The sequence below is a fragment of the Zonotrichia leucophrys genome, chromosome 5, assembly GCF_028769735.1.
Source record: "Zonotrichia leucophrys gambelii isolate GWCS_2022_RI chromosome 5, RI_Zleu_2.0, whole genome shotgun sequence".
Taxonomy (NCBI): domain Eukaryota; kingdom Metazoa; phylum Chordata; class Aves; order Passeriformes; family Passerellidae; genus Zonotrichia; species Zonotrichia leucophrys.
The window spans coordinates 58911469-58936919 of NC_088175.1; the positions used below are offsets into that span (position 1 = coordinate 58911469).

At 42.5% G+C, this 25451-nt stretch overlaps 2 protein-coding genes across 6 annotated transcripts in view; one reads left to right on the forward strand and one right to left on the reverse strand.

The window, feature by feature from the left end:
- Positions 1 to 770: 770 nt before the first annotated feature.
- SOCS4 (suppressor of cytokine signaling 4) lies at positions 771 to 9361 on the reverse strand. Of its 3 annotated transcripts, XM_064714413.1 has the most exons (3): positions 9255 to 9333; positions 3272 to 3438; positions 771 to 3055 (listed from the first exon to the last, which is right to left on the reverse strand). In XM_064714413.1, exon 3 carries the CDS (start codon positions 2952 to 2954, stop codon positions 1644 to 1646), a length of 1311 nt encoding a protein of 436 aa, XP_064570483.1. In that variant the 5' UTR covers positions 2955 to 3055; positions 3272 to 3438; positions 9255 to 9333; the 3' UTR covers positions 771 to 1643. The 3 variants fall into 3 exon arrangements, with proteins under 3 accessions (XP_064570483.1, XP_064570482.1, XP_064570484.1); XM_064714412.1 differs by lacking the exon at positions 3272 to 3438 and having other exon boundaries at positions 9255 to 9361; XM_064714414.1 differs by lacking the exons at positions 3272 to 3438; positions 9255 to 9333 and adding an exon at positions 7314 to 7442.
- Positions 9362 to 9415: 54 nt separating this feature from the next.
- WDHD1 (WD repeat and HMG-box DNA binding protein 1) overlaps positions 9416 to 25451 on the forward strand; it is a 28577-nt gene continuing 12541 nt past the window's right edge. For 2 of the 3 annotated variants that reach the window (XM_064715899.1, XM_064715901.1), the window contains exons 1-14: positions 9416 to 9477; positions 10363 to 10455; positions 11474 to 11585; positions 13577 to 13728; positions 15668 to 15779; positions 16315 to 16365; positions 17465 to 17560; positions 18932 to 19024; positions 19931 to 20037; positions 20997 to 21132; positions 21288 to 21480; positions 21654 to 21844; positions 22446 to 22630; positions 24831 to 25072. In XM_064715899.1, coding sequence (XP_064571969.1) covers positions 10379 to 10455; positions 11474 to 11585; positions 13577 to 13728; positions 15668 to 15779; positions 16315 to 16365; positions 17465 to 17560; positions 18932 to 19024; positions 19931 to 20037; positions 20997 to 21132; positions 21288 to 21480; positions 21654 to 21844; positions 22446 to 22630; positions 24831 to 25072 — 1747 coding nt within the window. In that variant the 5' untranslated portion in view covers positions 9416 to 9477; positions 10363 to 10378. Of the gene's footprint in view, positions 9478 to 9601; positions 9664 to 10362; positions 10456 to 11473; positions 11586 to 13576; positions 13729 to 15667; positions 15780 to 16314; positions 16366 to 17464; positions 17561 to 18931; positions 19025 to 19930; positions 20038 to 20996; positions 21133 to 21287; positions 21481 to 21653; positions 21845 to 22445; positions 22631 to 24830; positions 25073 to 25451 lie in introns of those variants that run through there. The other variant, XM_064715900.1, reaches the window with a different exon arrangement.

Sequence of the window (25451 nt, forward strand, 5' to 3'; positions counted from 1 at the left end):
CAGAGAGGTTGTGGAGTCTCCTACTCTGGAGATGTCCAAAACCCACCTGGATGTGATCCTGTGCTTGAGCAGGGGCTTGGATGAGATCTTCTCCAGAGCTCCCTTCCAACCCCATCATTCAGTGATAACCTCACCCACAGGTCATTGCTGATTTTTTGACAGGATCCTTCACATGCATGAAATTCAACACATTTGTAATTCAGCAGTCTTGGGGCTCAGTTTCAAAAGCATTTTGAGAGGATACAAAGGCTCCCTGTAGTCAAAGGAGAGGAAACAATGTGGTTGTTGGAGTTACAATTACACCATCTCACATTCTTTTGGCAGAGGCGTTCTGAGCCCAGTTTGGGAGAGGAGATAAAGCAGGAACAGGGATCAGACCTGCAGCTGCACCCCGAGGCCAGCCTGGAGCTTCCTGCCTGAACCCACATCCACTGAGCCCCGTGGGATTCCACCAACAGCAGATCTGCCTGTCCATGCAATGTAAGTAATGCTTTTAGGAGCATTATCCATGCAGGGTTTTCCCGTACATGGAATTTGGCAGGAAGCCATTCGGCCAAATGCTTCACATTGCAAGAAAATCAGCAGAGTTGTTTTCTTTTTAAATTATACTTATTAAAAAAACAACCCCCCTACTAACAAAGTAGGAAAGTTATTCACCATCACCTCAGGCTCAACCATGCAGAATCAGATGGTTAAATATGCAGATTTTAAAGGAAATATCTTCCTTCCCACCCTCCCACCCTTGTGCTTTATCATTTAAGCAGCGGCAGCTCCTACAGCAAAAACTGGGTAATTCATATAATGCAACAGTAACACAGAAACAGAGTTCCCAAGTCCAAGCCCCATCTATCATAAGTAACTACATGATTATCTCTTCCAGACACTGATCAAATCCCAGTTTATGAGCAGTTTGCTTTTTACTGCTCTTACACAAAATGAAAAGCTCTTCCAGAACCCTGCTGCTCTGACGACGATGAGTCTTCCTCCTCTCCAACCAAAACCTTTCCAGGACCAGTTTATACATGTTTGTTCCTGCACTCAGTGTTGTCCTTAACTTGAATTGTTTTTCCTCTCCCTGGTATTTAGTCCCCTGATATATTTATAGAAAGATCATATCCTCTTTCAAACTTCATTTTGCTTGGAATAGTAATGTTAGAAATAGACTGACGAATTTACTGCAGTGGATAGGGACAGACAGACACACAGACACAGAGGCTAGAGCACTCATTTTAAAAGAAATGCAGAAAATACAGATGAGTCAATCTTTAGTTAACAGTGCATTATTTCAATCATGTCAGCAACACGTGTCAACTACAATAGAAAAGACAGATCAAGTTCAAAACTGATTTTCAGGGGGTTTTAGATCTAATGTCTATCCATCTATAGAAATACCAGAAAGCCTACCTGGAATTCCATAAAACTCTAGCCTAGGGACAGTACCAAAAGCCCACAATGAATATAATTTCTAAAAAAGAGAGCTGTGCAGACTCAAAAGTACATTTAAACAGAGACTAGTTTGGGTGGTAAATAATATCCAGAAAAAGAAAAAATAATCAAGTCGCTATTAAAAAAAAACCTAGAAGGAAAAGAGATTGAACATACTATTGTCTGTTGGGAGAAAATTTCTTTCACAAAAATATTTTCTAGCTTTGCTGCTCTGGTACATCAATCCTGAGCACTCTAACTTTTGACTTATAATGATATTCCTTGAGATACAGCTTCACCGAGGGAGGAATGGGAAGTGCATCGATACCATCATAAGTTGTACAGTTGCAAATGACCGTTCTACATATATGCTGGAGAGAGAAGGGAAAGGTCCTGTTCAGGGGAGTGGATAAAAGTGGTTCAAAGAACATACAGGAGCTCGGATCTTTGTAGTGTTCTAGGAGCCCCGTGATGTCAGGAGAATGGAAGACACAGGGGTCATGGGCATCAAAGCTGAAGTTGTGATTCCACTGCTCTATCCGGGCGTGGAGGGAGCGGCTGTAGCGGCGGAAGCTGACGGAGAACAAATAGTCCTCCTGGGCAGAGTCTCGCAACAGGAACGTTCCCTCTGGCTTCCCTTCCAGCAGCGCCTCGGCGGCGTATTTATCCATGACTCCCCAGTAGCAGGGGTTGTTATTGATCTGGAGGAGGTCTGGCACTAGGCAGTGGACATAATCAATCTGGGTGTGGTATTTCGGGGGCGTTTCCATCCGCAGCAGCTCGTCATCCGTTTCCCACTTGGGCTTGTTTCGTTTCCGAGAGCTTGTGCACAGGGTTATGACTTCATCATCGGAGTCCATGTCACTCTCATCCCTGCTGCTCCTTGCCACCTTACCTGTCACCAGCTCGGGCCTCGGGTCCCCCCGAGAGGAGCTGCTGTCAGTGAAGTCACAGGACTGGGAGGGAGAGTCCATCCCCCCATTGGCAATCTCCTCGTCTCGCAGCTGGTCCTCCCTTTCCTCGTGCTGGGATAAATCTGCAATTATCCATTCTTCTGCCTTTGGACTTATAGGGGCCGTGTGCCTTTTGATCAAGTGCCAGCGGAAAGCCAGCTCTGAGCGAGGAGGGAAAGGACACTTATCCAGCATCAGCTCACTGATATGGATCTTCCTTTTGGATGGCAGTCCTGAGGTGTGCCGGCTGCTGCAGTTCTTTATGGGAAAGCACTGACCCACAGCATCCTGCAGCTTCTGCTTGAGAGAGCGCCCCAAAAACCTGTGCCCACAGGACCTGTCTAGATCCAGCTCGATGGACGAGCAGCTGTACTTCCTCTCTTGGCTCCTTAAATTAGTCCCCGACCTTCCTGCAGCATTTGCTGTTTCAGCATCAGGGCAATGCTCACTTTTCTTGGACCAGGAGAGCTTTTTCCCACTCCAGACATATCCATCCTTTCTGTCTGCACTCCTGCTCCGGCTGCTTTTGGGCCTCACATCTGCGTTTTTCGCGCTGCTGTCCTTGTTCTCTGCCATTGTGACAGCTTTGCTTCACGAGCTGCCAGGAAGCACACACTGTGTTTCTTGTGGGCTTTTTCTACATAAGGAAGCTTCCTCGAGGCACTTTCTGGAAATATCTAAGGAAAAAGAAAACACAGCTCAGTTAGCTGCTCTGCACACACACAATGCAACAGCAGGGCTGGTGGGTACAGGACAACAGTGACAATTCATTGCTGACCATGTAAAAATCATGTGATTGAGGTGAATTCAGTAGCACACCCCACAAATACAAGATTCCAGAAAAAGCTCTCTTAACCCTTCCTTGGGAAAAGCATCCTCCAGAAAAAAACTACCTTAACGTATTTGTTGAGTTTTCATTCTGATTATGCAGCAGAGCAGAACGTTTCAGGCGTTGGCAGCCCCATTGTGCCAGGGCCCATTTCAGAAGGAAACCCTTCCTGGGGCAGGTGATACTGCTTTAGCTGTTCAGGGAGCAAATCCTGCATCTCTTCCAAATAACCTTTCAAGAAGGAACAAACCAGAACAGAAACAAGTAGGTCAGAGTACAAAGAGCTACTGTACCTAGATGATATGCCTGTTTGCTACTAATCCACAGGATGGGATGCCAGAGATCTTTTTCTTAACTGACACTTTTGGGTCACTTTCAGGATAAAAAAAAAAAACAAAACCCCTAAATTTTATCAGTCACAGATTCTGTCAGTTTTCTGAAAGCTGTTTTCCTCTGCCTTTTCAAAGGAAGGGAGCTAGGAAATACTGAGGCCCTAAGGGATTGAAATATCTGGGGCTTTACATACTGAAAAGGATTAAAACAATCCAGCCCCTTACTAAAAGCAATTTTAAAAGGCTGTGAAAGATGGAACTGCTTATTACTCATTAGAGAAGGAAGTTTACATTATTAAAATCAGTGTTGCTTTGAGACCTACAGTTGCTGATTTCATTTTCTTTTGTTTCCAAAGTTATATTGAATTCTCAGATAGATAAGAGGTTTCCTTTTGACTGCTGCACTTTGAAAAAAAGATGAAAAAAATCCTCTTTTGATTACTCAGTTGAAAGTGGAGCAGGATTTTTTCAAGATACATAGATAGCAATATGGTATGGATGCTGTACCCCCTGAGGCATGGCAGGATGCAGAAATATTTCCCATCACTTATCATAATCAGGATATTCTATGATTCTGTGATGCTTCTGCACCAAAACCATGCACAGCTCCTCTGTTGCACCGGGGCTTTTTTTTTCAGCTGTGGGTTTTTCTGTGTTTTTTTGGGGTTTTGGACATTTTTTTTTTACAACTAATTGACATGGTAAATACTAAGCAGGAAAAGAAAAGGGCATCCACTTCCTCTCTCCATTCAATCCATTCTCATCATCAGGATTAGCCAGCATGACACAACCTCTCTGCAGTCCCCCGGGGCTGCTCTGCACAGGCAGGCTGAGTTGGAGCCTCTGCTTTCAGTAAAAGAACAAGACAGCCTTGCCAAAAGGCTCACATGCAATCTGTGGGCCAAATGCATCCCAGATGGAACTTTCACCCAGGAATTTTTCACATTGCATTCCTTATTTAAAACCCGCAGACCTGAGAGCTGTGGGGGAAAGGAAAAAGGCAGGGGAAGGGAGGAGATGAAGAAATGTAGAAGGAAGGGAGGATAGGTTCAATATTGGGAATATGCTGGGAAGAAAAATGGCATCAGAGCAATGCAGATGAATATCACCTCACTGGTACCAAGAGGAATCACAGGGAAGGGTCCATATTTCAGCAATTACAAATCAAAGATTAAACTAGAGGGTTTTGCAAATTGCTTTTCAGTAAAAGCATGGCGAGACACAATGAAGACAGGAGAAAGGAAACATGTGCATATGAAACTCGAGACATCTTTATTTAGACCAGAATTGATTCATTCATTGCTTTTGGAACCTTGATATTTTTCATCCAGCAATACCTAGAGTGAAACACTGATTTTTCTCCACAATTCAAAAAAATGAGGGGAAAAAAGCAATCTCATTTACCCTGGTGATAGCCTGAAGTCACTGAAGACAAAAAGTTTTTAGATTCATCCTGTAGTAAAACACGTTAATTGTCTATATATGGGATTTTTAATTGGAGAGAGAGATATCACTGAGGTTGCAAAGTCAAGTACTTAAAAATTAGGATATGACAGTTTGTAATTGCTTTTGAAACCTTCAATTATCTCATTCTGCTCATCCAGCCCATATAAGGAATAAGAACATGCAGATTTTGGGTTTTTAATTAAAAACTGCAAAACATACAAAGCCCAGAAGTGCCTGTTATCTCCTAACTTCAGCCTTCCAACTGAGACAAGCTTGGTTTTTATGGAATTTCTGTGCTGCTGTTGAATTGAGCTGTAAAGCCACCTTCCCCTTTGTACCTTTCTGCTGTCATGAATCATTAGTGGTACCTGAACCCTGCAAGAGAAGCTGGGGAAGCAGCACGTGATGCTGCAAGGCCACGCACCATTAGCCAGAGCTGCTTCCCTGGGGTTTGAAGGGCTGCTGGAGCCCAGGCGCTGCTCCTGCCACGTCACAGCAGCAACTGCTAATCAGACAGAGCACCAGAGCTGTGAAAAGAGCAGGGAACTAATGAAGAAAAAAGGGATGTCATCCTACTAAAGCCAGGTTTGAACCTGACCATGTGTTATACCAATGGGAGAGCTGCCTCCCAAATCCCACAGTTTGGCATTACAGCCAGGGATCACACCTTCACACCCTTCTGGGTCAGAGATTCACAGCCCCACCAATAAAATGGGGAGCAAAAATAATTAAAGTGTCAGGAAGAGGAAGGCATAAAGGGCAGGGGAGGCATTCAGTGCTCTGTTATCACTTGGGGCCATCCATCCAAGGCAGCTCTTCCTTTCACTGCAGCATCCCAGGGAAATGCCACGGACCTCCATTAACGCCGGAGCGCTGCTGGGAGAGCAGGACAGGAGGGCAAGGATAAAAGAGAAGGAACACAGAGTGTACTTTTCCCTAGAGGGGAAGGTTAAATGGAGGAGTCCAGCACTGTGCAGCTCACACACATCAGGTCTGAGCTCTTTTTGGGAGAAATAATGAGTGCTCTGCCTGCAAAAGGGGCGCCTCAGGCATCTCCGATGATGGCAGGTTTGACAAAACCCTTATGCTGGGAACCCTTTCCCCTAAGGAAACAGCAAAGATAAAACACATGGGGGGATGAGCAGGGTTCACTTGGGGCCACAGGACCCAGCTGGTAGTCCAAGGTTACCCAGCACTGCCACACTACAGTCCCTGAGGACAGGCAGAGAGCTGGGTGGCTTTTGCTGTTGGTTTTGTGCTCCCTCTTTCAGAGGTTCCTCTCTCTTGTCTGCAGACAAAGTGTTTTTTCTTTCAGGAGTTGATGCCTCTACCCTGAGACTTCAAACCCAGACTAAAACCAATATCCAGGTGCTGTTTGGAGGGATAACAATATTCCCTCCTAGCCAGGGCTAGGCTGCAACCCACAGCTGTGACAAGACAGTGACAGCTTCACCATATGTCTAATCAATAATTAGACATAATCAATACCATACATGTAGACAGCCTTTTTTTTTCATTTATTCAATAAATACTTGAACACTGAACTGCTTTAACCAAATACTTCTGTCCTAAACTGCTGGATCCTTGCCTCTAGCCCAACAGTTCTTTCCATCAGGCTGCTTCCCTTTCTGTATAAAGAAGGAGCAGATGGTGGGGGGTCTCCAGCCCAGCGTCCCACTTGGAGTGGGATTGCTGCCAGCGTGGGCTCAGGGGAGCCCTGGCATGGCCTGGCCATGTCCTGCAAAGCTCCCAGGATGGAGGTCCCACCGCCTCTCTGGTGCTCCCATGCTGCACAACCCTCCTAGTGCAGGAAGGACTTGGAAAGTTTTCTGCCCAAGCACACAAAGCGTTGCTGTATTGTCCCTCTAATTAAACAACAAAAGAAGGCTCACAAAGAACAATGAATCAATTTTGGAATTGTTGTGGAAGTTGATGTTGTAGAGCTGATAAAATCTTGAGAGAGAAGAGCAAGCTGCAATAAACTGGAGTACTTTTTCTTTCATAACTTACATAAAAGTTAAAACGAAATCTCACTGGTCACAAGCTGCTTTCATTAATTTCACCCAATTAGATTTTGGCCACAAGACTACATTTTAAAACCTGACCTTCCCAACCTACTAAGGATAACAATAAATCTCAATTCCTTTGTCTTAAATTATTTTTATTCAGTTCTGGCTTTGCTTTGATTTATGACACCATCTAAAAATACCTAAGCTTGACTCCAGAGGCCTTTACAGCAAATTAAAGCAATTATCACACATACACACAAAAGAAAAAGAGTTTCTAAAGGTACCATTTGCAACCTAAATATTTCTTCTTTGAAAATACCTTTGATTTATCCCCAGAACTGTAGGAGGAAGGGGGGCCATGCCCAGCTAACCCCAACACGGGGGATATTTTATTCACTCCCAGGAGGTGGAACTGAGCTGGCAGCAGGTGCCAGAGGTGAGGGCTGCTTTATCTCCTGCCTTAATGAAGCTCTGCTCATTAAGCGTGGCAGGAGAGATGCAGGCAAAGCTCAGCAGCCTCCCCAGCACTAAATCAGTGAAAGCTTTATGGTCCATGACCAACACTCCGTGCTCCACCCAGAAACCGAGGGGAGAGCAGCAATTCCCGGCTCGCAGCCACTCACACCTAATAATCAAGGCAGCAGCAGCAGTTCCCGACCGGATTTAAACTCTTTAACTTTGCATTTGGTGTCGTGTCACTCCGGACCAAGCCACAGAGCCTGCAGTGCCCTGGATAAGTGACCACCCCTGAAAAGCCTCCCCCTGAAAAACCTCCCCCCATTTTTCCTCAAAGAGTGATCCCAGCAAGGCAGCACCTCCAGACAAGGAAATTCGTTGTTAGATAGAAGCGAATGTAAAATGGCTTTTGTACCGCAAAACACTTTAAGTGCAGTTTCTATCGGAGACTCTGAAAATTAAAGTGATTAAGGAAAATAAACACATTTGACAGGCATTTGTCTCCATCCCAGGCAGCGGCTTGCAGCAGGAATAGCTTGGTCTTCCCACTCATCTGATAAGCAGTTCAGCTCCGAATCATTTCTCTAGAACACATTATCCTCGCCAGAAATCACGATTTACTGAAATATGTAGGATACACCCATGGAAAACATGTCTCTACACAGCTTCCACGAGGTTTAATAATGAAATCTGGCCATATTTCTATAATTTTTTAAAGAATGTGCCTGCTTTGTAATCCTGCCACTTATTCATTCATGAAACTACCAGCAATGTGAGTGTTAGAGAGAAACACATTTCCAATATAAATAAATCACTCTGCTCACCCCAACAACCAATAACCCCGCTGCAGAACAAAACTGAAGATGAAAGGGCTTTTCCTGGAAGCAATTTTTTCTTAGAAACAGGAATAAACTGGGCCAGATCATTAAGGCTACATGAAGGGAAAACAGATAACGCTGTTTTTCCCTCTTTATTTCAGGTATGCTCAATTCTAGCATTTTTTTAATCCTTTGAGAGATCAGCCAGGATGTTCTTCCTATTTTTCAGCCAAAAAAAAAAAAATACTGAATGATTTTTGCAGTGCAATCACTACCTGCCTGACTACCACTGCTGTCAACTCCACCTCGCAGAGGCATCAGGATGGCTGGAATTCCAGAGTAATTCCATAATGACCATAAGGATCTCCAAAGGGACAGGTCCTGCGGCTGGCTCAGCACAGCCCGGCTTTTATGGGGGTGCTGCCCAAAGGGGGGCGGAGGGCAGAGGCTTTTCCCCTGTGCCTCTGGAGGAGCTGCCATTAAATCCATACACAGAAGGATAAGCTGGGAATGTATGTGCCCTATTTACGTTCGGGTACACACGTCGGGCACGGGGTTTTTCAGAGGGGAAGCACACAGACCGAACCCCCGGTGACAGAGCGAAGACCCCGGACCGGATCCCGTCGCGGTGACCGGAGACCTCGGGCTGAGCGCCCCGAGCCGCCCCGGGCACTGACAGCGGCTCAGAGCCCGGACCGAGCCTCCCCCGGTGACAAAGCTCAGCTCCTTGTCGAGTTACCCCGGTGACAGCAGAGCCGGGACCGAGTCCCCCCGGGGGACAGCGCTGACCCCGCTCCGAGCACCGCGGTGACAGAGGGCGGGCCCCCGGCCACCCCCCACCGGTGACCGGAGACCCGGTCCGAGCCCCCCGGGGACTGACAGGGCGCAGCCCCGAGCCCCGCCGGTGACAGGAGACCCCGATTTCCGCGGCTCACCCCCGCCTGCCGCCCCTCAGCCCCGTCCCCGCCGGCCCGGCCCCAACTCACCCCGCGGGGCCGGCGCTCTGTCCCTGTCCCCAGCCGGTGCCGGCGGGCTCGGCGCTGCCAGCCGCGGCCCCTCACCCGGCCGCCGCCGCCGCCATCCCCGCTGCCGGGGCCGCCCCGCGCCCGCCCCGGCCCCGCCCCGGCGCTGACGGCTCGGGCCCGGCCCAGCGAGGGCGGAGCGGCGGCGGCGGGCGCGGGAAGGCTCGAACGGGCGGCGGGGCCCGCGGTGAGCGGCGGGAGGGACAGGGAGGGATGGCGGCTGCGGCCCCACCGGGACCCTGCGGGACCTTTCCGGAGCGGGGGCAGCCGCGGGGAACGGGGGTCCCTGCCGGGGTCCGGCGGGCGGCTTGTCCGGCCTGCCCTGGGGCGGCCGAGGGAGAGGCCCCGGCGTGCCAGGCCCCTCCGGGCCTCGGTAACCCGGGCCCGCGTCCCTGCGGTGTCCCCATGCTCACACCCCCTATCCCTGTGTCCCCATCCCCACGGTGTCCCCATGCTCACATCCCCTATCCCTGTGTCCCCATCCTCACGGTGTCCCCATGCTCACACCCCCTATCCCTGTTGTTCCCATCCTCACGGTGTTCCCATCTCCCATCCCCGCGATATCCCCATCTCTGAAATGTCACCCTCCCTACAGTGTCCCCATCTCCCACCCCGTGACCTCATCAGCGTGTCCCTCATCCCCGCAATATCCAATGTCCCCATCTCCTATCCCCATGTCTATTTCCTGATGCCCCCATCCTTGTGGCTCCCCCTAACCCTGTGTCCCCGTCACCTCGATGTCAGTGTCCCTATCGTCCTACATCCCTATCATCCCTACAGAGTCCCTATCTCCTGTCCCCATGACCTCATCAGTGTGTCTTTATCTCCCATTCCCGTGCCCCCATCCCTGCGATGTCACCATGTGTCCCCTGCTCCCCTCCCAGGATATCCCCATTCCCATGTCCTCATCCCCACAGTGTCCTCATCTCCCACCCTGTGTCCCAGCCCATGTCCCCATCCCTGCAGGTGGATGTCCCAGCAGCTCTCACCTTGTTCCCCCATCTGATGCTCTTCCCAAAGTGTTTCCCTTTAACTGATGTTATTTCTCCTCTTTTTTCCTGTCCATGAGCAGACAGGTGGGAGCAGAGATGCCATCAAAGCAGAAGCCAATGCGGTACGGCCACACCGAGGGACACACCGATGTCTGCTTCGATGACACCGGCAGGTAACAGAGCCAAGAGAGGCCTGGGCTTGTTCCTGTCTGATGCTTTCCCAGCAGTTTGGTGTTAGGAAAAATTTCCTCTCTGAAAGAGTGGTCAGCCATTGGCACAGCTGCCCAGGGCAGTGGTGGAGTCCCCATCCCTGGGGGGATTTAAAAGCTCTGTGGATGTGGCACTTGGGGACACAGATTGGTGGTGACCTTGGCAGTGCTGGGGGAATGGTTGGACTGGATGATCTTAGAGGGCTTTTTCAATCTGAATTATTCTGATCTGAATGATTTCTATATCAGCCTGTGCTGCTGTGTGAGACACTGGGATGGATTTATGGCCTGGCATGGTCCAAGAAATCCTTTGGGTTTTGCCTGTGCTGACAACTGGCTGTGTGACATATTTAGGTGCTCTGATTTTAGAAGTGATTGATTTATAACTTAAATATAAGCATATATATAAATATATCCCCATGTGTATATATATATATATATAGTAAGTATTATATATTTAAAAACTCTATGTGCACATTTTATGAGAGTGACTTCATAGATTTTAGCAGAAATCAGTGTAGTGTGGGAGTAAATACGTTTATGTATGCACTAAGAAATTAAAAATATAGTTGAAGGAATGCAATATTGGGATTGCTATATTTTCATCTCTTCCTTGTGCTAGTTCTTGAATGTATAAATACAAACTATATATTTAGTATTAAAATATAAACTATATATTTAGAAATACCTTTTTATAGACTAAAAAGTAAACTAAAAAAACCCCAAGCCCTCTCAAAACAAACTCTTATAACACTTATATAGTGGTTATGGTTAAAGTTCTAACACTTATATAGTGGTTATGGTTAAAGTTCATATAATTTTATTCCTTTCTTAAGTTCATTATCATTGCAAAGACAGTTCATAAGAGATGGTCTGGTAACAATCCCTTGAAACCACAAAAAGCCTTGTTTGGCATTCCAACCAAATGCTTCAAAAAGGATGCAGATTCCTGGATGTTAACAAATCCTGTGTCTTTCCACAGCTGCATTGTGACTTGTGGCAGTGATGGAGATGTTAGGATTTGGGAAAACCTGGATGATGATGATCCAAAGTCCATTAATGTGGGAGAAAAAGCCTACTCATGTGCTCTAAAGGTAGGGTTGTTAACACAGCTCCTCACAGTTGTGGATCTTCCTCCAGATTCTGGATCTTCCTCCAGATTCTGGATCTGCCAGCTCAGGGATGCTGCCTCTGTGGGTAACAATAAACAGGAATTACCTCTGACAATTCATTCTACCCCATACACAGTTATAGAGGAATTATAACTTACACCAAACTTCTGTAATGCTTTTTTTTCCTCCTCCTCTTCCTTCACATTCAGTTCTATTAATTTCTGACTTTGATCTCCTTTCTGAGAAACAAACCCAGCAGATTAAGCTAATTATTCAGTGAACTTTTTAAGCTGTTTCAGTGTTTTCTCACCATGTGAGTTGCAAGAATTTTCCCAGCATAGGATGTGATCATCAAGTATTAGGAAGAAAGCCAAGAGGTTGTTTTATGTGGGCCCGTTTCAAAGTCCAAGGAATTATAATCTGTATTAATCAAAACTTGCTTTCACAAAGTGAGTAATGGTTTGGTAACATTTTTTTTTAATAATTGGTTGATGTTTTGCTCTCAAAATTGTTGTTTGGCCTAAAGATGCCTTTGACCCCGTGTCCCTGAAGTGAGAAGATTTATATAATAGAAAATAATTATTTTTACTATGCATGTTCATGTATTTAGCTTGAGAATTGTCACATTATTTCCTTTGTGTCCAATTTTTTTTTATATTACATTAATCATAGTGGGTCTAAAATGTCTTTGTGGCAATTTTAGAAGAAAAAACTTCTAGAAGTCTACATCAGTTCTACAAATATTGTGTATTTAACCTGGCAGTGATACAGAGAAATTTTAAGATAATTTTTCAACTACTTGTGATTTTGTAGAGGAGTATGAAAGAAGAAATAAATGAGTATTAACATATTTGTATTGCATTATAAGAATTATAATGTGAAGTCTTATTCAGAATTACTGCCTTAATGGAATCCTCTTTCTAATGTCCTTTTTTACATACCTCATATACCTGTAAAATCTATTTTCATCATTGATTTTTAGGGTATTTTGCTGTAGATTTCCATCACATTAATTATTGTTTCACAGACCAAGTGAGGTGACTTGAATGGGTTCTCTTAGCCAATCAGTGGCAGAGCCAGAAATTGCTAAATCTGTTAAAGAATAGATGAGGAAAAATCCTGGGAAAAATTGAAAAAGGTGCTTTTCTTTGAGGGATCTTTTATTTTTAAGCAGTGGGAGACTTAAATGTCAGGCAATCCTTTTTCAAAAATTACCCATCATTAATGAAATGCAATGAGGGACTATTTTGAGATGTTGTAATCTAGGTAATAAATCTAGTCTTTTTTTTTTTTTGGTTATTCACTACTGACTGCTGTTTCCTTTACCTTCAGGATTTTTTACTATAATTTTATATACCTTAACAAAAAACCCCAACCACAATACTGCCTCCCCTATAAAAATACACAATAAAAAGGAAAATAATGCATTTATTTATATTTATTTTAAAGTTTTACTGCTGTGTACAACTGGGGAATAGTATTGTCACTCAAACAGGTATTATTTTCCAAGAATGGGATAATTATTTCTTTTACTTTGCACTTTTAAAAATCTGGATTAATTTTTAGTAAACATCTGCCTTCTGTTTTCTGCAAAGAACTGAGCTATAGTTGATGAACTTCTCATCTTTCCCTGGTGGAATTTAACTGAGAATTCCAGTCCAAGGGTGCCCTCTCCTGATGCTGCAGCAGATCTAAATATCATGCCAGTTAGTTTGGTTAAAGTGATAAATTATTAAAGTTACTATGGTTGTCTATATTTTTGGGTGGAAAAAATATAAGTTAAAGAGTATTTCCTGTACTACTTTTACTATCAGACCTTTTTGAAATGAATAAATCAATGAATGAATAAATGAATGAAATGAATAAATAAATGAATAATTTGACAAAATATTTGGGGCATCAGAGTGGGATTTTTGTCTCTGTGGCATAAATGTGTTTTAAGTGACAGATTTTGTGGCTGATTTTGTTGTCAGAATGGAAGGCTGATCACTGCAGTCTCCAACAACACTGTCCAGATCCACACATTTCCTGAGGGAGCTCCAGATGGGATCCTCACTCGTTTCACCATGCCTGCCAACCACGTCACCTTCAGTCCTGATGGCACCAAAGTTGCTGCTGGCTCCAGGTAATGTGTGAGCAAAAGCTCTGCTGCCCTTCAGAATCTGGAAATTTCCTCCCAGGCTGGTTGTTACCAACGAGGTCATGAACCCACCAACCTCTGAGGGCTGGAAAATGCCTTCAAGGGGGTGGAGGGGAAGAAAGGAATGAAGAGGAGTTTAGGAAACAATGCTCTGGGAGATACTTGATCCACCGAGTAGTTTTATATGGGAGTGTGGTGTTGTGAAATAATTTCTTTTCTTTAGGAGCCTTGAGTGTTTTCAGCTCAAATGTTCACCTTTCTGGATGTCCCCTCTCAGGGATGGTTTTGTCACAGGGAGCTGAGGATGATGTCCCCACTGCTCAGGATCGTGGGGCTGCAGATGAATGTGCACATCTAAAAGTTAGATTGCCTCTGATTTGTGTGAGAGCTTTGAGTCATTCTCTGGCATAAGCATCACTGATCTGCCAAATGATAACAGATGACACTTTCAAGACTTGCCTGAGGGGAATTTAATATGTAGTTTAGTTCTTTTCTTAGGGCAGCATGTGTGCTTTTGCAGAATATACTCTAGTGCTTTAACAGAGCAAGCAAAATAGCCAACAGGCAATGGGTTTTTTGAGGGTTTTTTGTGTATTTAAGGCTCAGGTGATTCTTAATTGGATTTGGTGAACTCTTTGGGCAGTCATAGCTAATTCAAACTGCCTGCTTGCCTCTCTTCTGGAATTTTGCTCCACAGGGGAGATGGCAGGGATCTGCTTCCTGACTCCTCTGAGTGTGAATTGAACCAGAAAAGCATTTTGGATGAACGTGCTGGACTGTGAACTCTGGCAGCAGCTCCAGCAGAACGGGGAGGCTGGGCAGTAACAATGTAATCTCCAAATCTGACAGGGATCATGGCTTTGGGCCCTGTGCCAGTGCTTGTTCTGAGAGAACAGCTCTGCCCCAGGATCCAGCTTTGATGAGAGAGATTAGGCAGACAGCAAACTCTTTGCTGTTTCTAAAACTTTTATAACCCCCCAGAACTGCTGCAGCCTGGCTGGGGCTCCCACGTTTTCAGGAAAAAGAGCTCACAAGAGTGTCAGGCCACCCCTCAGTGAGGTCTTTGTGTAACCCTAAAGGAGAATGGTGAAAGCCATGAAGTGTGGGAGTGCAGCTGAGAAGAATTGCTTTTATTTGTCCCAGATTTCTCCATTTTTACATGAAATCTTCAAACTTCAGTTGTATATAAATTTAACATCCAACTGGCTGCTAAAGTTCTCATGAGCTACATGAAAAAGGTTAAAAGTAATGGTTAACCCTATAGAATTAGGTCTTAAAATGAAATTTGTGAGGGTATTGCAATGAAGTTTCAGAGGGAATGGTACTGGAAGTTTATCACAGGAGTTCTTTGCCTTAGGAGTTAGGATTGATATTGTGACTTAAACTGCAGCATTGGCTGCAATTTTGGAAGAAGGAATGAAATTGTTACAATTCCCTTATTGTGTCTGATACACTAAATAGTCTTAAAAATCCTGTTAAAAAGTCACACAAAATAACCTACTTGCACCATCTTATTTTTAAAAGATACTTGGCCAAATAATTATATTAATGAATATTGGTCCCACTCAGTAGATAGTTCTTGTTAAATCATCAGCTCTCTGATATCTCAGCAGAGATTTTTATGAGATCATGTAGAATATTATATTGAAGAGATATATGGTCTGTGTGGGCATAATATCTTTTTCAATAAACAACCATATTTTATGGATTTTGACATGAACAAAAATAATTTTCTGCTAAAACCCGTCTGGCCTGAGTTCTGTTGTAACAATCCTCAGGATTCTCATTTTCCATTACATCATATAGACTGTTGAGAGCTGTAGTTTCCCCAAAAGATGTTTAATGCCTATTTTTATTGCCATAAAACCATAATTTGTCATTGTTAATAGCAATGTTAACAATTTTATGTCATTGTTATCTGCAGTGACTTTATGATCAAAGTTGTGGAGGTGACTGATAGCAGCAAGCAGAAAACATTTCGAGGACATGATGCTCCTGTTTTAAGCCTTTCTTTTGACCCCAAGAATGTTTACCTGGTAAAAATAAACTTTTCTTATTTGCTTTCTGCTTTGAATCTCATTTTCCTTGGGGGGAGAAAAAAATTAGATTTTTTTTTTACCAAAAAATCCAACCAGTGGCTGGGCAGATGAGACAATTTCATTTCATCTGACCTTGCTGGTGATGGAGTCTGTCCCAACTTGTTGCCTCCCAGGAGAACTCAGTCTTTGCTTTGCTAATCAGTTACTGTCTGTGTTCTTCTGGAATCTAATTTAGAGGAGAAAAGGTGCCTCACTAAAGATATGTAACATTAATTTTGAGCCTCTTTTGCAAATAAATAGCTCACTTGAAATATGAGGGTTTGTAATTACAGCAGCTTGGAGCTGAGTACAGCTCCAAGATTGACAGCATTGGAAAGTTTTAAATCTGAAAGTGGTTTAAACAGGAAGGTTTTCTTAAAACTGCCTGTGTATCCTGTGTGTGTGGCATCGGTTATAGGGATTTTTCAATTCTGCAGCATTAATTTCTCCATGTCTTTAATTATTAATTTGTTTACTCCATTCTCTCACCGAGGCCTCGGCGAGCTGTGACGGTTCTGTCAGAGTCTGGAGCATTGCAGATCAGGTAAAGGCTGCCCTTTCCACGTGAAATCTTTGCTAAGCAATCCAGGATTTCACAGACAGCAGGAAGAGCTGGACTGAAATAACCTTCCTGGAGTAGGATTTTCCTTTTGGGGATGAAATCTAGCTGCACTTCACAGAATACTTCTCTCTGCTTCTGGGAGAAATTCCAAAACCTGATTATGAAATGTTGCCTGGGTAGCTGTGTTTTGTTCTTCCTGCCTGTGAAATCCCTGATTCCTTCTGTTCATCTCTCCTAATTGGCCAACACTCTAAGTGCCAAGGACAAAATGAGGATAGCAACTGACATCAGAGTCCTCATTTCAGAATTTCAGCACTGAGGAATTTTGATTATGATAAACAATTTATTAACTGTAGTAAACTCATTTAGCCTCTGCTCTTAGAACTCCAAGGAACTTGAGAATTTCAGGTGAAGGCTTTAATAAGGCAGTTCTGCATATGGGTATGGAATTAGTTTTGCTAAATGCCAGTGACTGGAATAGGAATCCCTGTGGAATTATTCCTGTAAGTGCAGTTGAAAATATCCCCCCCACACTTGTGGCTTGCTACTTTTTTATGACACAAGCATAGTTGTGTGAAATCTCACGTTCCAGACTGACAGTGGCTGCCTTCTGGGGAAATTACATTGAGAATGTTCCAGGGTTGGGGCAGTTTGATGCATGAATCTGTGCTGGGATTTGAGATTACAGCCATTCATTCTTTCTACAGCAGGGACCATATTCAGGCAGTGCTGTGTCACCTTGCTGCAGTTGATCTGGGTTTGACAAATGCATTTTGGCCAGATTTCTCTATAACCTAATAATAGATGGGCTCATTTGTTCTGTACTTGGTTAAAAATGCATGTTCTGTGATCTTATTTCTGTTACAAGTAGTTTTATTGTCATTAAAATAGTTTCAGGGCTACATTGACAAATTATTTTTAAGGCAGTATGTACTACTGTATTTTTATAAAAGAGATTATTTCAGTTCAGATATATTTCTTCCTTCTGGTTTTTTCCCCCACTCAAATCCTTTAAGAATTTGTCCTAACCAGCAGATTTTTGCTGAGCTAAAAAGCTTATTTTTTAAAATTTTGTTTTCAGACATGCACGACAAGCTGGCTGCTGCTGCAGAAATGTAATGATGTGATAAATGCTAAATCAATCTGCAGGCTTGCCTGGCAACCTGGCACTGGCAAGGTAAGTGACATTCTTTTATCACATCTTAATCCTTCTTTTGCCTCTGGTAGAATTCAGTCTGGGCAAGCCCAAATTGCACCTCCTGGGAATAAGGAGAATATTTGGGGTGAAGTTCTCTTTTAGGAAACATAAAAAGCTGGAAATGGCTCCTTGTTTAAGCTCCAGACTGAGTTTGGCAGGAGTTCAGCTGTCAGCCCTAACCAGCATTAAACAGTCTTGCTGTGCTTGAAAAGGAAGGAACATTGTACACGAGGGAAGTAATCAAATTGTGCACAACAGAGCATCAAAGCAGTCCTGTCCTTCTCTGCTTGGAGTCAGTTTTGCTCTAGTCAGTAAATATTTCCTCAGTAATTCCTCCTTTCTTTGCACCTGAAGATCAAAGTTGCAGCCAGGTGGGGTTGGTGGCTTCTCCCAGGTCACAAACATCAGGACAAGAGGAAATGGCCTCAGTTTGCATCAGGGCAGGTTTGGGTTGGATATTAGGGAAAATTTCTTCACCAAAAGGGTTGTCAGCCCTGGCAGTGATGGAGTCCCCATCCCTGGAGGGGTTTAAAAACTGTGTGGATGTGGCACCTGGGGACAGGGGACAGTGGTGAAGATGACACTGTCACATTAATGTTTGACTTGATGACCTTAGAGAGCTTTTCCAACCCAAGTGATTCCATGATTCTTCAAAATCCCTGGCTGCTATGACAGTGTTATGTATCAATTTTCCATGGAAGAGTGAATGTCACCCTCAGTACAAATTGTTTCAATATCCATATTGCATAAAACCAAACACTTGGCATTTTTTAATTCTTCACACACACGTGTACTCAAAATGTAAGCAGTTGTCTTGCTTCTCTTACAAAGCAAATTGTTGGAATCCTAACAAAAACAGATTCTAAAAAAATAACCAGCCAGTAAAATCAATGTAGTTTTATGGAAGATGAAATGAGCTGGTTCAGGAATCAGCTATTCAAATCAGATTTATTGAGAAATTGTAACCTGATCAAAAGGAGTTTGGGGAGGGAGGGTAAAGAATCACCTAAGCCTTGTGCTCAGGGCATTGAAAACTATGTGTGTGTGTGTGTCATGTTTTGATAAATAAGAACCTATAACCTTATGGTGCAGTTTTCTGCCAGAAGGAAATTAAGATTACAGTAAAAACAGGCATGTTTTGCTCTGTTGCCTGTGGAAAGCATTAAAGAACCTTGTAATTTAAATTACTTCAGCTTGCTCTCTCAGTTGGCATGGTTGGGATGTTAGAGAGCTGTTAAATCCTGAGGCAGTCACATCTGTGAGGCTCCTGAATGAGGGAAATGTGCTGCTTGAGTGTTCTGTTTGACAGGTAACTTGTTCTAAATGGTGTCATATTTTTCCTTTGAGCAGCTGCTGGCAGTTCCTGTAGATAAAGTTGTTGAACTGTTCAGGAGAGAGACCTGGGATAGTCAGTTTAATCTGTCAGATGCCTCCATCACACAGGTAGGTGCAGAAACCAGGGGCTTGTTAAATACTCTGCAATTTAAATGTTATTCTGCGAAAAATTGTCTTCTGCACAGTACCTCTCCCTGGCCCCCTTCTCTTGGTAATTATTGTTCACATTTTCTGTTTAATTTCTGCTTTCTGTTGGAAAACAGGGCAGAGATGCTGAGTGGTGTCAAACACCTCCATGTGATTCCCCTCCTTCATTTTTAGTAACCCACCAGGTCTCTGGAGTCTCCTGGTGACTCACCCACTGCAGCTGAAGAACATCTGTTTCCACAAATTGCTCTAAATGCAGAGCTTTTTAGAGAAAATGTCAGGAGTGTTATTTCTGTACAGAGCAGAGATGTCACTTGTTCACTTTCTATTTTATTGAGCTGAAATTTAGTAGACCTGACTGTGCCACCTTCTTTCTTTTGGCCTCACTATGTACTTGGGAATTTTTGGGTTGAAGATAATCACCTCCTAGTGTTATTAAGATGCAGAACACACAGCATTGGATTTTAAAAATTGGATTTTAATTTGTGGGACTGCATGAAGTTCAAAATAAATAAAGCAATGTTTAGTGCTGAGTTTGCAAAATACACTCTGCTTCTTTCTGCATGTCTAGAATTGGGTTTTGTTTGGCCTCATGGCACTGTTTAATGCCAGAAGATGCATATTCTGAAACAAAAATATGTGTGCTCTCTTAAAGAGTGATTTTTTTAAAGCAACCATTTTTATAATAATTTTTAAAGAAAAAGAGTTGCTTAATCCCATCCCATATACAGGAGGCTGAATATACTCTGCTAAAGATGATTATTAATATTTTTATTCCAGAATATCTGTCTGTTTTAAGCTCCAGAATAGGAATGCTGGGCATGCATTGGTTAGTTTTTATTATAATTTGTTTTATTTTTTCCTTAGCCCTTGAATGTTGTGGCCTGGTCTCCCTGTGGGCAGTTCCTGGCAGCTGGAAGTGTGGATGGGAATTTAGTGGTGTGGAATGTGGAAACCCAGCAGTGCATTGAGAGGTATTCAGTGTTGTTCCATAAATCCCCAAATTCATCTCTTTTTCTCAAAATAGAATTTTATGGCCTTTTCTGTGCAACTTTTTTTGTGCAAATGCAGAACTCTGCCTCTTGAAAAACTCTGAGATTTTCAGGGTTCTGGTTTTTCAGGCACCTTAGGGAAGGGACTTGAATGTGGAATTTGTTCAAATCCCAGAATCTTTCTTTTTGTGTATATCTGTTATTATTTTTGAAACTGATGATTGATTAAAGGATAGCTTTGATGCAAACAAATTTTCCTCTCATCCCAGGCCCCAGTAACAAGTGTTCTAGAGGGAAAGGGAAACACAGCTCAGTCAGTCAGCCATCCTCACTTTGCAGGCCAAAAAGGACAGACTGGCAAATGCAATTTAGTTAATTAAAGCTCTTAAAGAACCCTAAATATCCCCCCAATTAAAATCAAAGGTGTTATTAAATGAGGTAGAGAAGAAGAGAATTATCTGAATATTCTGAGTAAGAAACATGATTGTAACTGCAATCTCTATGTCAAGAATTATTGACAGATAATGTAAGTAATTAATGGGATTATTTTTGTAAGCATAAAGGATGGAAAAGATAGAGGATTAATTTATCAGTTTATTCAAGAGAAACAAATAATGTTCTTTCTGTAACTGGATGGTTCTGGAATAAATGAGTGCTGAGGAGTTCCTTTGTCTTCTAAATGTGCATCAGGAAGCTGTTGTTTTAAGAATATGATTCTGATTGATTTTTAAACCTTAAATTATTTTATTTATAGAAAAGGAAGACTTGCTCTATTTTTATAGCAACTGTTTACTCTGAAATTGGCCTATTAATTATCTTATTATGTGTAATATCACTTTCTTGTACTAAATAAAAATTATCTCTTTTTGCAATAACTCTTGGAGAGGAAGGTTATGCCCTGAGGAGCTTACTAAAATCCATTATTTTCATATTCTTTTTAGGATGAAGCATGAGAAAAAATACTCAATTTGTGGACTGGCATGGCACCCTAAATATAAGCAAATTGCTTACACAGACAGTGAAGGAAATCTGGGGCTGTTGGAAAATATTGGTGATGCAGAGAAGCCAAATGACAAGGTGCTCAGTGCCAATTACTTCTTGAATGAATTTCGTTATTTAGGTTATGTGGAACACTTTGTTTTGTGCTTTACAAGTTCCCTCTTGTGTGTTAATTTATTTCCTGAGTTGCATGTGCAAAGGAAGTTCTGTGCTGATGGCTGATCTGCTTGTAGGTTGCCAGTGCAGTGGCCAAAGACTACAACGATCTGTTTGATGGAGATGATGATGAATATTTAAATGGGGATGTGATTGAGCCACCTTCTTCCCCAAAAACTGGAGATCATGAGGATGATGCTGATGACCTCATGCAGCCCCCAGGCCACGTGAGACGGGCAGTAATTGATGATGATGATGATAACTCACTAGGTACACAGTGAACTGATTTTCCAGAGCTCTTTTACTGGGATGATCTTTTAGCATCCTCTACTCAGATATATTCTGCTTTGTTTTTCCAGAGAAATCTTGACTGTTTTAAATGTTTTTAACCTATATTCTGTCATAATACTGTGTGTGAGTTTTTGGGTTTTTTTTACTTCTAGATATTGGGTTGATAAAAGCTAGTTCCAGTCTTCTGGAGAAGGAGGATGATGGTGATGATCAGCCTGGTGGCTTTTCAGCTTTGCCACCATCATCTACACAACAGCCTTTCTATGATGGGCCAATGCCAACCCCCAAGCAAAAGCCCTTCCAGTCTGGCTCCACTCCTGTGCATCTGATGCATCGATTCATGGTAAATCTGTGTGGTTATTTAGATTTAAAATGCTAATTTTGTATTTAATATTGTCCATTTCGTGTCACATTTTAATCTAGTCCAATATTTTTTAATACTTTACAGTGTGAAGCTAAATAATGGAAAGTAGCTTTGTTTTCATGCAAGGACTCCATAATGTTTTGGTTTACATTTCAGTTGCTTTAGAAATAAGTACTTTGCTTTGAGATACAAACTGCTTAGCTTGATTTTATCTGTGCTACTCAATTCTAGCAAATCCATTTAAAAATTCCTTTCTATGTCAGAACTGGGGATAATTTTGTGCTGTTAAGACTTGTATGTTAATTATTCACGATTTCTTTCTATCTGCAAGTTCTTTACACTTAATTTGGTGGGGAGAAAGATGGCTGAGCAGTGAGAGTGAAACTACTTTCTGCCTAATTCAGCCGATTTAGGAACCACAAGTCCTGATTACACAGGTCTCCAATCTTTCTCCAGCCTGCCACCAGCTCTGGTTCCAGATAAAATAATTACAACAGGCTGGTTTAGGGCAGTAGATCTGCTGGATTTAGGGCATTTGATTTGATGGGGTTTTTTGGGTGTGTGTGGTTCCTTCTGCCAGGTGTGGAATTCGGTGGGAATCATTCGCTGCTACAACGACGAGCAGGACAACGCCATAGACATCGAGTTCCACGACACCTCTGTGCACCATGCCACTCACCTGCCCAACTCCCTGGGCCACACCATGGCTGCCCTCTCCACTGAAGCCATCCTGCTGGCCTGTGAGAGCACTGAGGAGCTTGCAAGGTAAGTCATGGCCTCGCTCTGCACAACCCATAATAGGGAGCTGCTTTTAACTTGGTTCAAGTGTTTCAGCTTTTGTTGTTGGCTTCTGTCAATTCTGAGCTTTTTGGGTTTTGAGCATGCTTTTTATTTATGGGTGTCTTGGTTTGAAAGGACAGGTGTTTACTGAGGAAGACAGGAGCCTTCCTTGAAATGGAAAATGCAAACCCCCTCCCTCTGAATTGTTATAATTTTGAAATTAGGCGAAGATATGGGAATAGGAATAACAGTTCTTTACTAGAATCACTAAAAATTCAAATGGAATATTACAAACAAACAAGCAAAAAACCAAAAACAAACAAAAAATACACTGATAGAGTCAGAGCAGTCCCTGCCCCCTGTGTGTCAGGGGGTGTCCCAGCCCCATCCAGGGGGCTCAGCCCTCCTGCAGTGCCAGCTGTGGCTCTGCTGCAGCACGGATCCTGCACAAGGGGGGAGTTTTCCTCTGCAGCTCCAGGGCTGCTGCAGATGGGCCTGGTCTTCTCTGGAAATCCAGTGGAAAGGCTGTGCTGGTGTCCCAACCCTCAGATTGGATCCAGGTAGGAATGCTTGGCTCCTCCCCTGGGCGGAGCATCTCCCCATGGGATGCTGGGATTGGATCAGCCCTGCAGGGACACTCAGTGGCCATGGACAGCAGAGATCTCCTGGAGGGAGGGTTGGCTGTGGCAGAGATAAAGAAAAAACTGCCCAATGAACAGAGAATAACTGCCCAGCTCTGACAGATGGGAATTGAATACACACCCAGATAACCTGAGACAATGGGACCACTCTCAATGGAATTTTAGCTTCCACCTACTTGAAGCCTTCAACAGTATTGAAAAATGTAAATTGTTTCTTAAGAATTTCTTCTTAATTCCTTTTCCAAATGTATGTATACTGGAAAGTACACAATGCAGGCTCAAAGGAAATGAACAACAATTTTTCAGTCTCCTCAGACCAAAGATCAATCATAAGGGTTCAGCTATTTCTTTTCACACTGTTGCTAAGGAGGTGTTTGGAGATACCCATAAGAATTTCAGTTGTAAAGAAGACAAGTTTATGAAAACCACAGAAAGATTTAAGCAGCTGGGCCAGCTAAACTCTGTTCTTGCATTTAAGAACAATTTCAACAGTATTTTATTGTTGATTTCTGTAGAAATATCTTGAGGAAAGAGCTTTTTTATTATTTTCACACATACAGCCTTGTAGTAAGTTAAAAAGCAACCTTTAAAATTATTATTTGTTACATATTGATTGTCTCATTTTGAAAGTGTCAGTGTTTTCCGTGTCAGTGTTTTCCTCAGTGGAAATGGGTAACCTCTCAAAAGGCATGATGTCTGTGGATTGGTCATAGGCAGTTTTCAGTTACTTAGAATTGAAGTTTCTAATGTTTTTTCCCTTTGAAAAATAGCATAACATGACTGACTTCTAATGAGGGCTGACATTCAGGGTGCTAAGGAGGACATTTAGCTGCTTTCATCTAAAAAAATCTCTCAGACCTTTCAACTCTTTCTGCTTCAGGCTTTAGAGACTTTAAATCTACAGTGCTGGTCAAGCTGCCTCTTCAGTTTTTGAGTAATAAGAGTAACACTTTTGCAAATGGCCACTTGATATTTGTAGTGCCATCTATAGTTCCATCAAAGATCTCTGACAAAATGTTGTTATACAAAATATTTATAACATATATATTGTATAACAAAAGTTATACTTTTGTTATACAATATATATGTTATAAATATTTTGTTATACTTTTTGTTATATTTTGTTATATAAAAATACTTATATTTTTATATAACAAAATTTTGTTATATACTTTTGTTATGTATATATACATATAGTATATATACATATACTATATGTATATAGTATATATACATATAGTATATGTATATATACTATATACATATAGTATATATATACTATATATATATAGTATATATATACTATATGTATATAGTATATATATACTATATACTATATATACTATATATAGTATATAGTATATATACTATTTTGTTTATATATATATAAAGTATATATATATATATACTTTATACTCTGTATAAAGTATATATATATATAAAGTATATATATATATACTTTATACAGATATAAATATCTGTATTTTCAGATATTGTATTTACTTCATGTTGAGATGTTTGTTGGTTCTTTGTCTCTGCCTTAGCAAGCTGCACTGCATCCATTTTGGCTCCTGGGATGCCAACAAGGAGTGGACTGTGGATATGCCAAAGGATGAAGAGATTGAGGCCATCTGCCTGGGTCAGGGCTGGGCTGCCTGTGCCACCAGTGCCCTCCTGGTCCGTGTGTTCACAGTTGGAGGAGTCCAGAAGGAGATCTTCACTCTCCCAGGCCCAGTGGTGTCCATGGCAGGACATGGAGAGCAGCTGATGCTTGTTTATCACAGAGGTAATTTCTCCCTTTTGTGTTTTTTTTGAACTGGGATTGTTTTCAATCCTCAGCTCTCACAGCTTCACACACTGGTTCATTTGTTTGTAATCACCAGAGTGTTTTCATCTTCTTTTCTTCATGGTGTTTGTCCTTTTCCTCTTCTTTTGTCCTTTTACAAGCACATCCATCACAACCCACAGACCTGTGACTTCTGACAGCAGAGCCTGTGTTTGATATTGGGATGCTGAGATTAAACTGTAGGGAAGGGGAGAATTTTGCAACAATGAAATTAATAAATTAAATTTGGGTTTCAGATGTGCCAGAAGGAATTACTACAGGAAATTAAGGAAGTTGTTGTTATGCACATCTTGTGTGTCCAAAATATCAAATACTTGTG

Coding starts and splice junctions, on each gene's coding strand:
- SOCS4 (XM_064714412.1), bottom strand. CDS start 2,954: ATGGCAGAGAACAAGGACAGCAGCGCGAAAAACGCAGATGTGAGGCCC.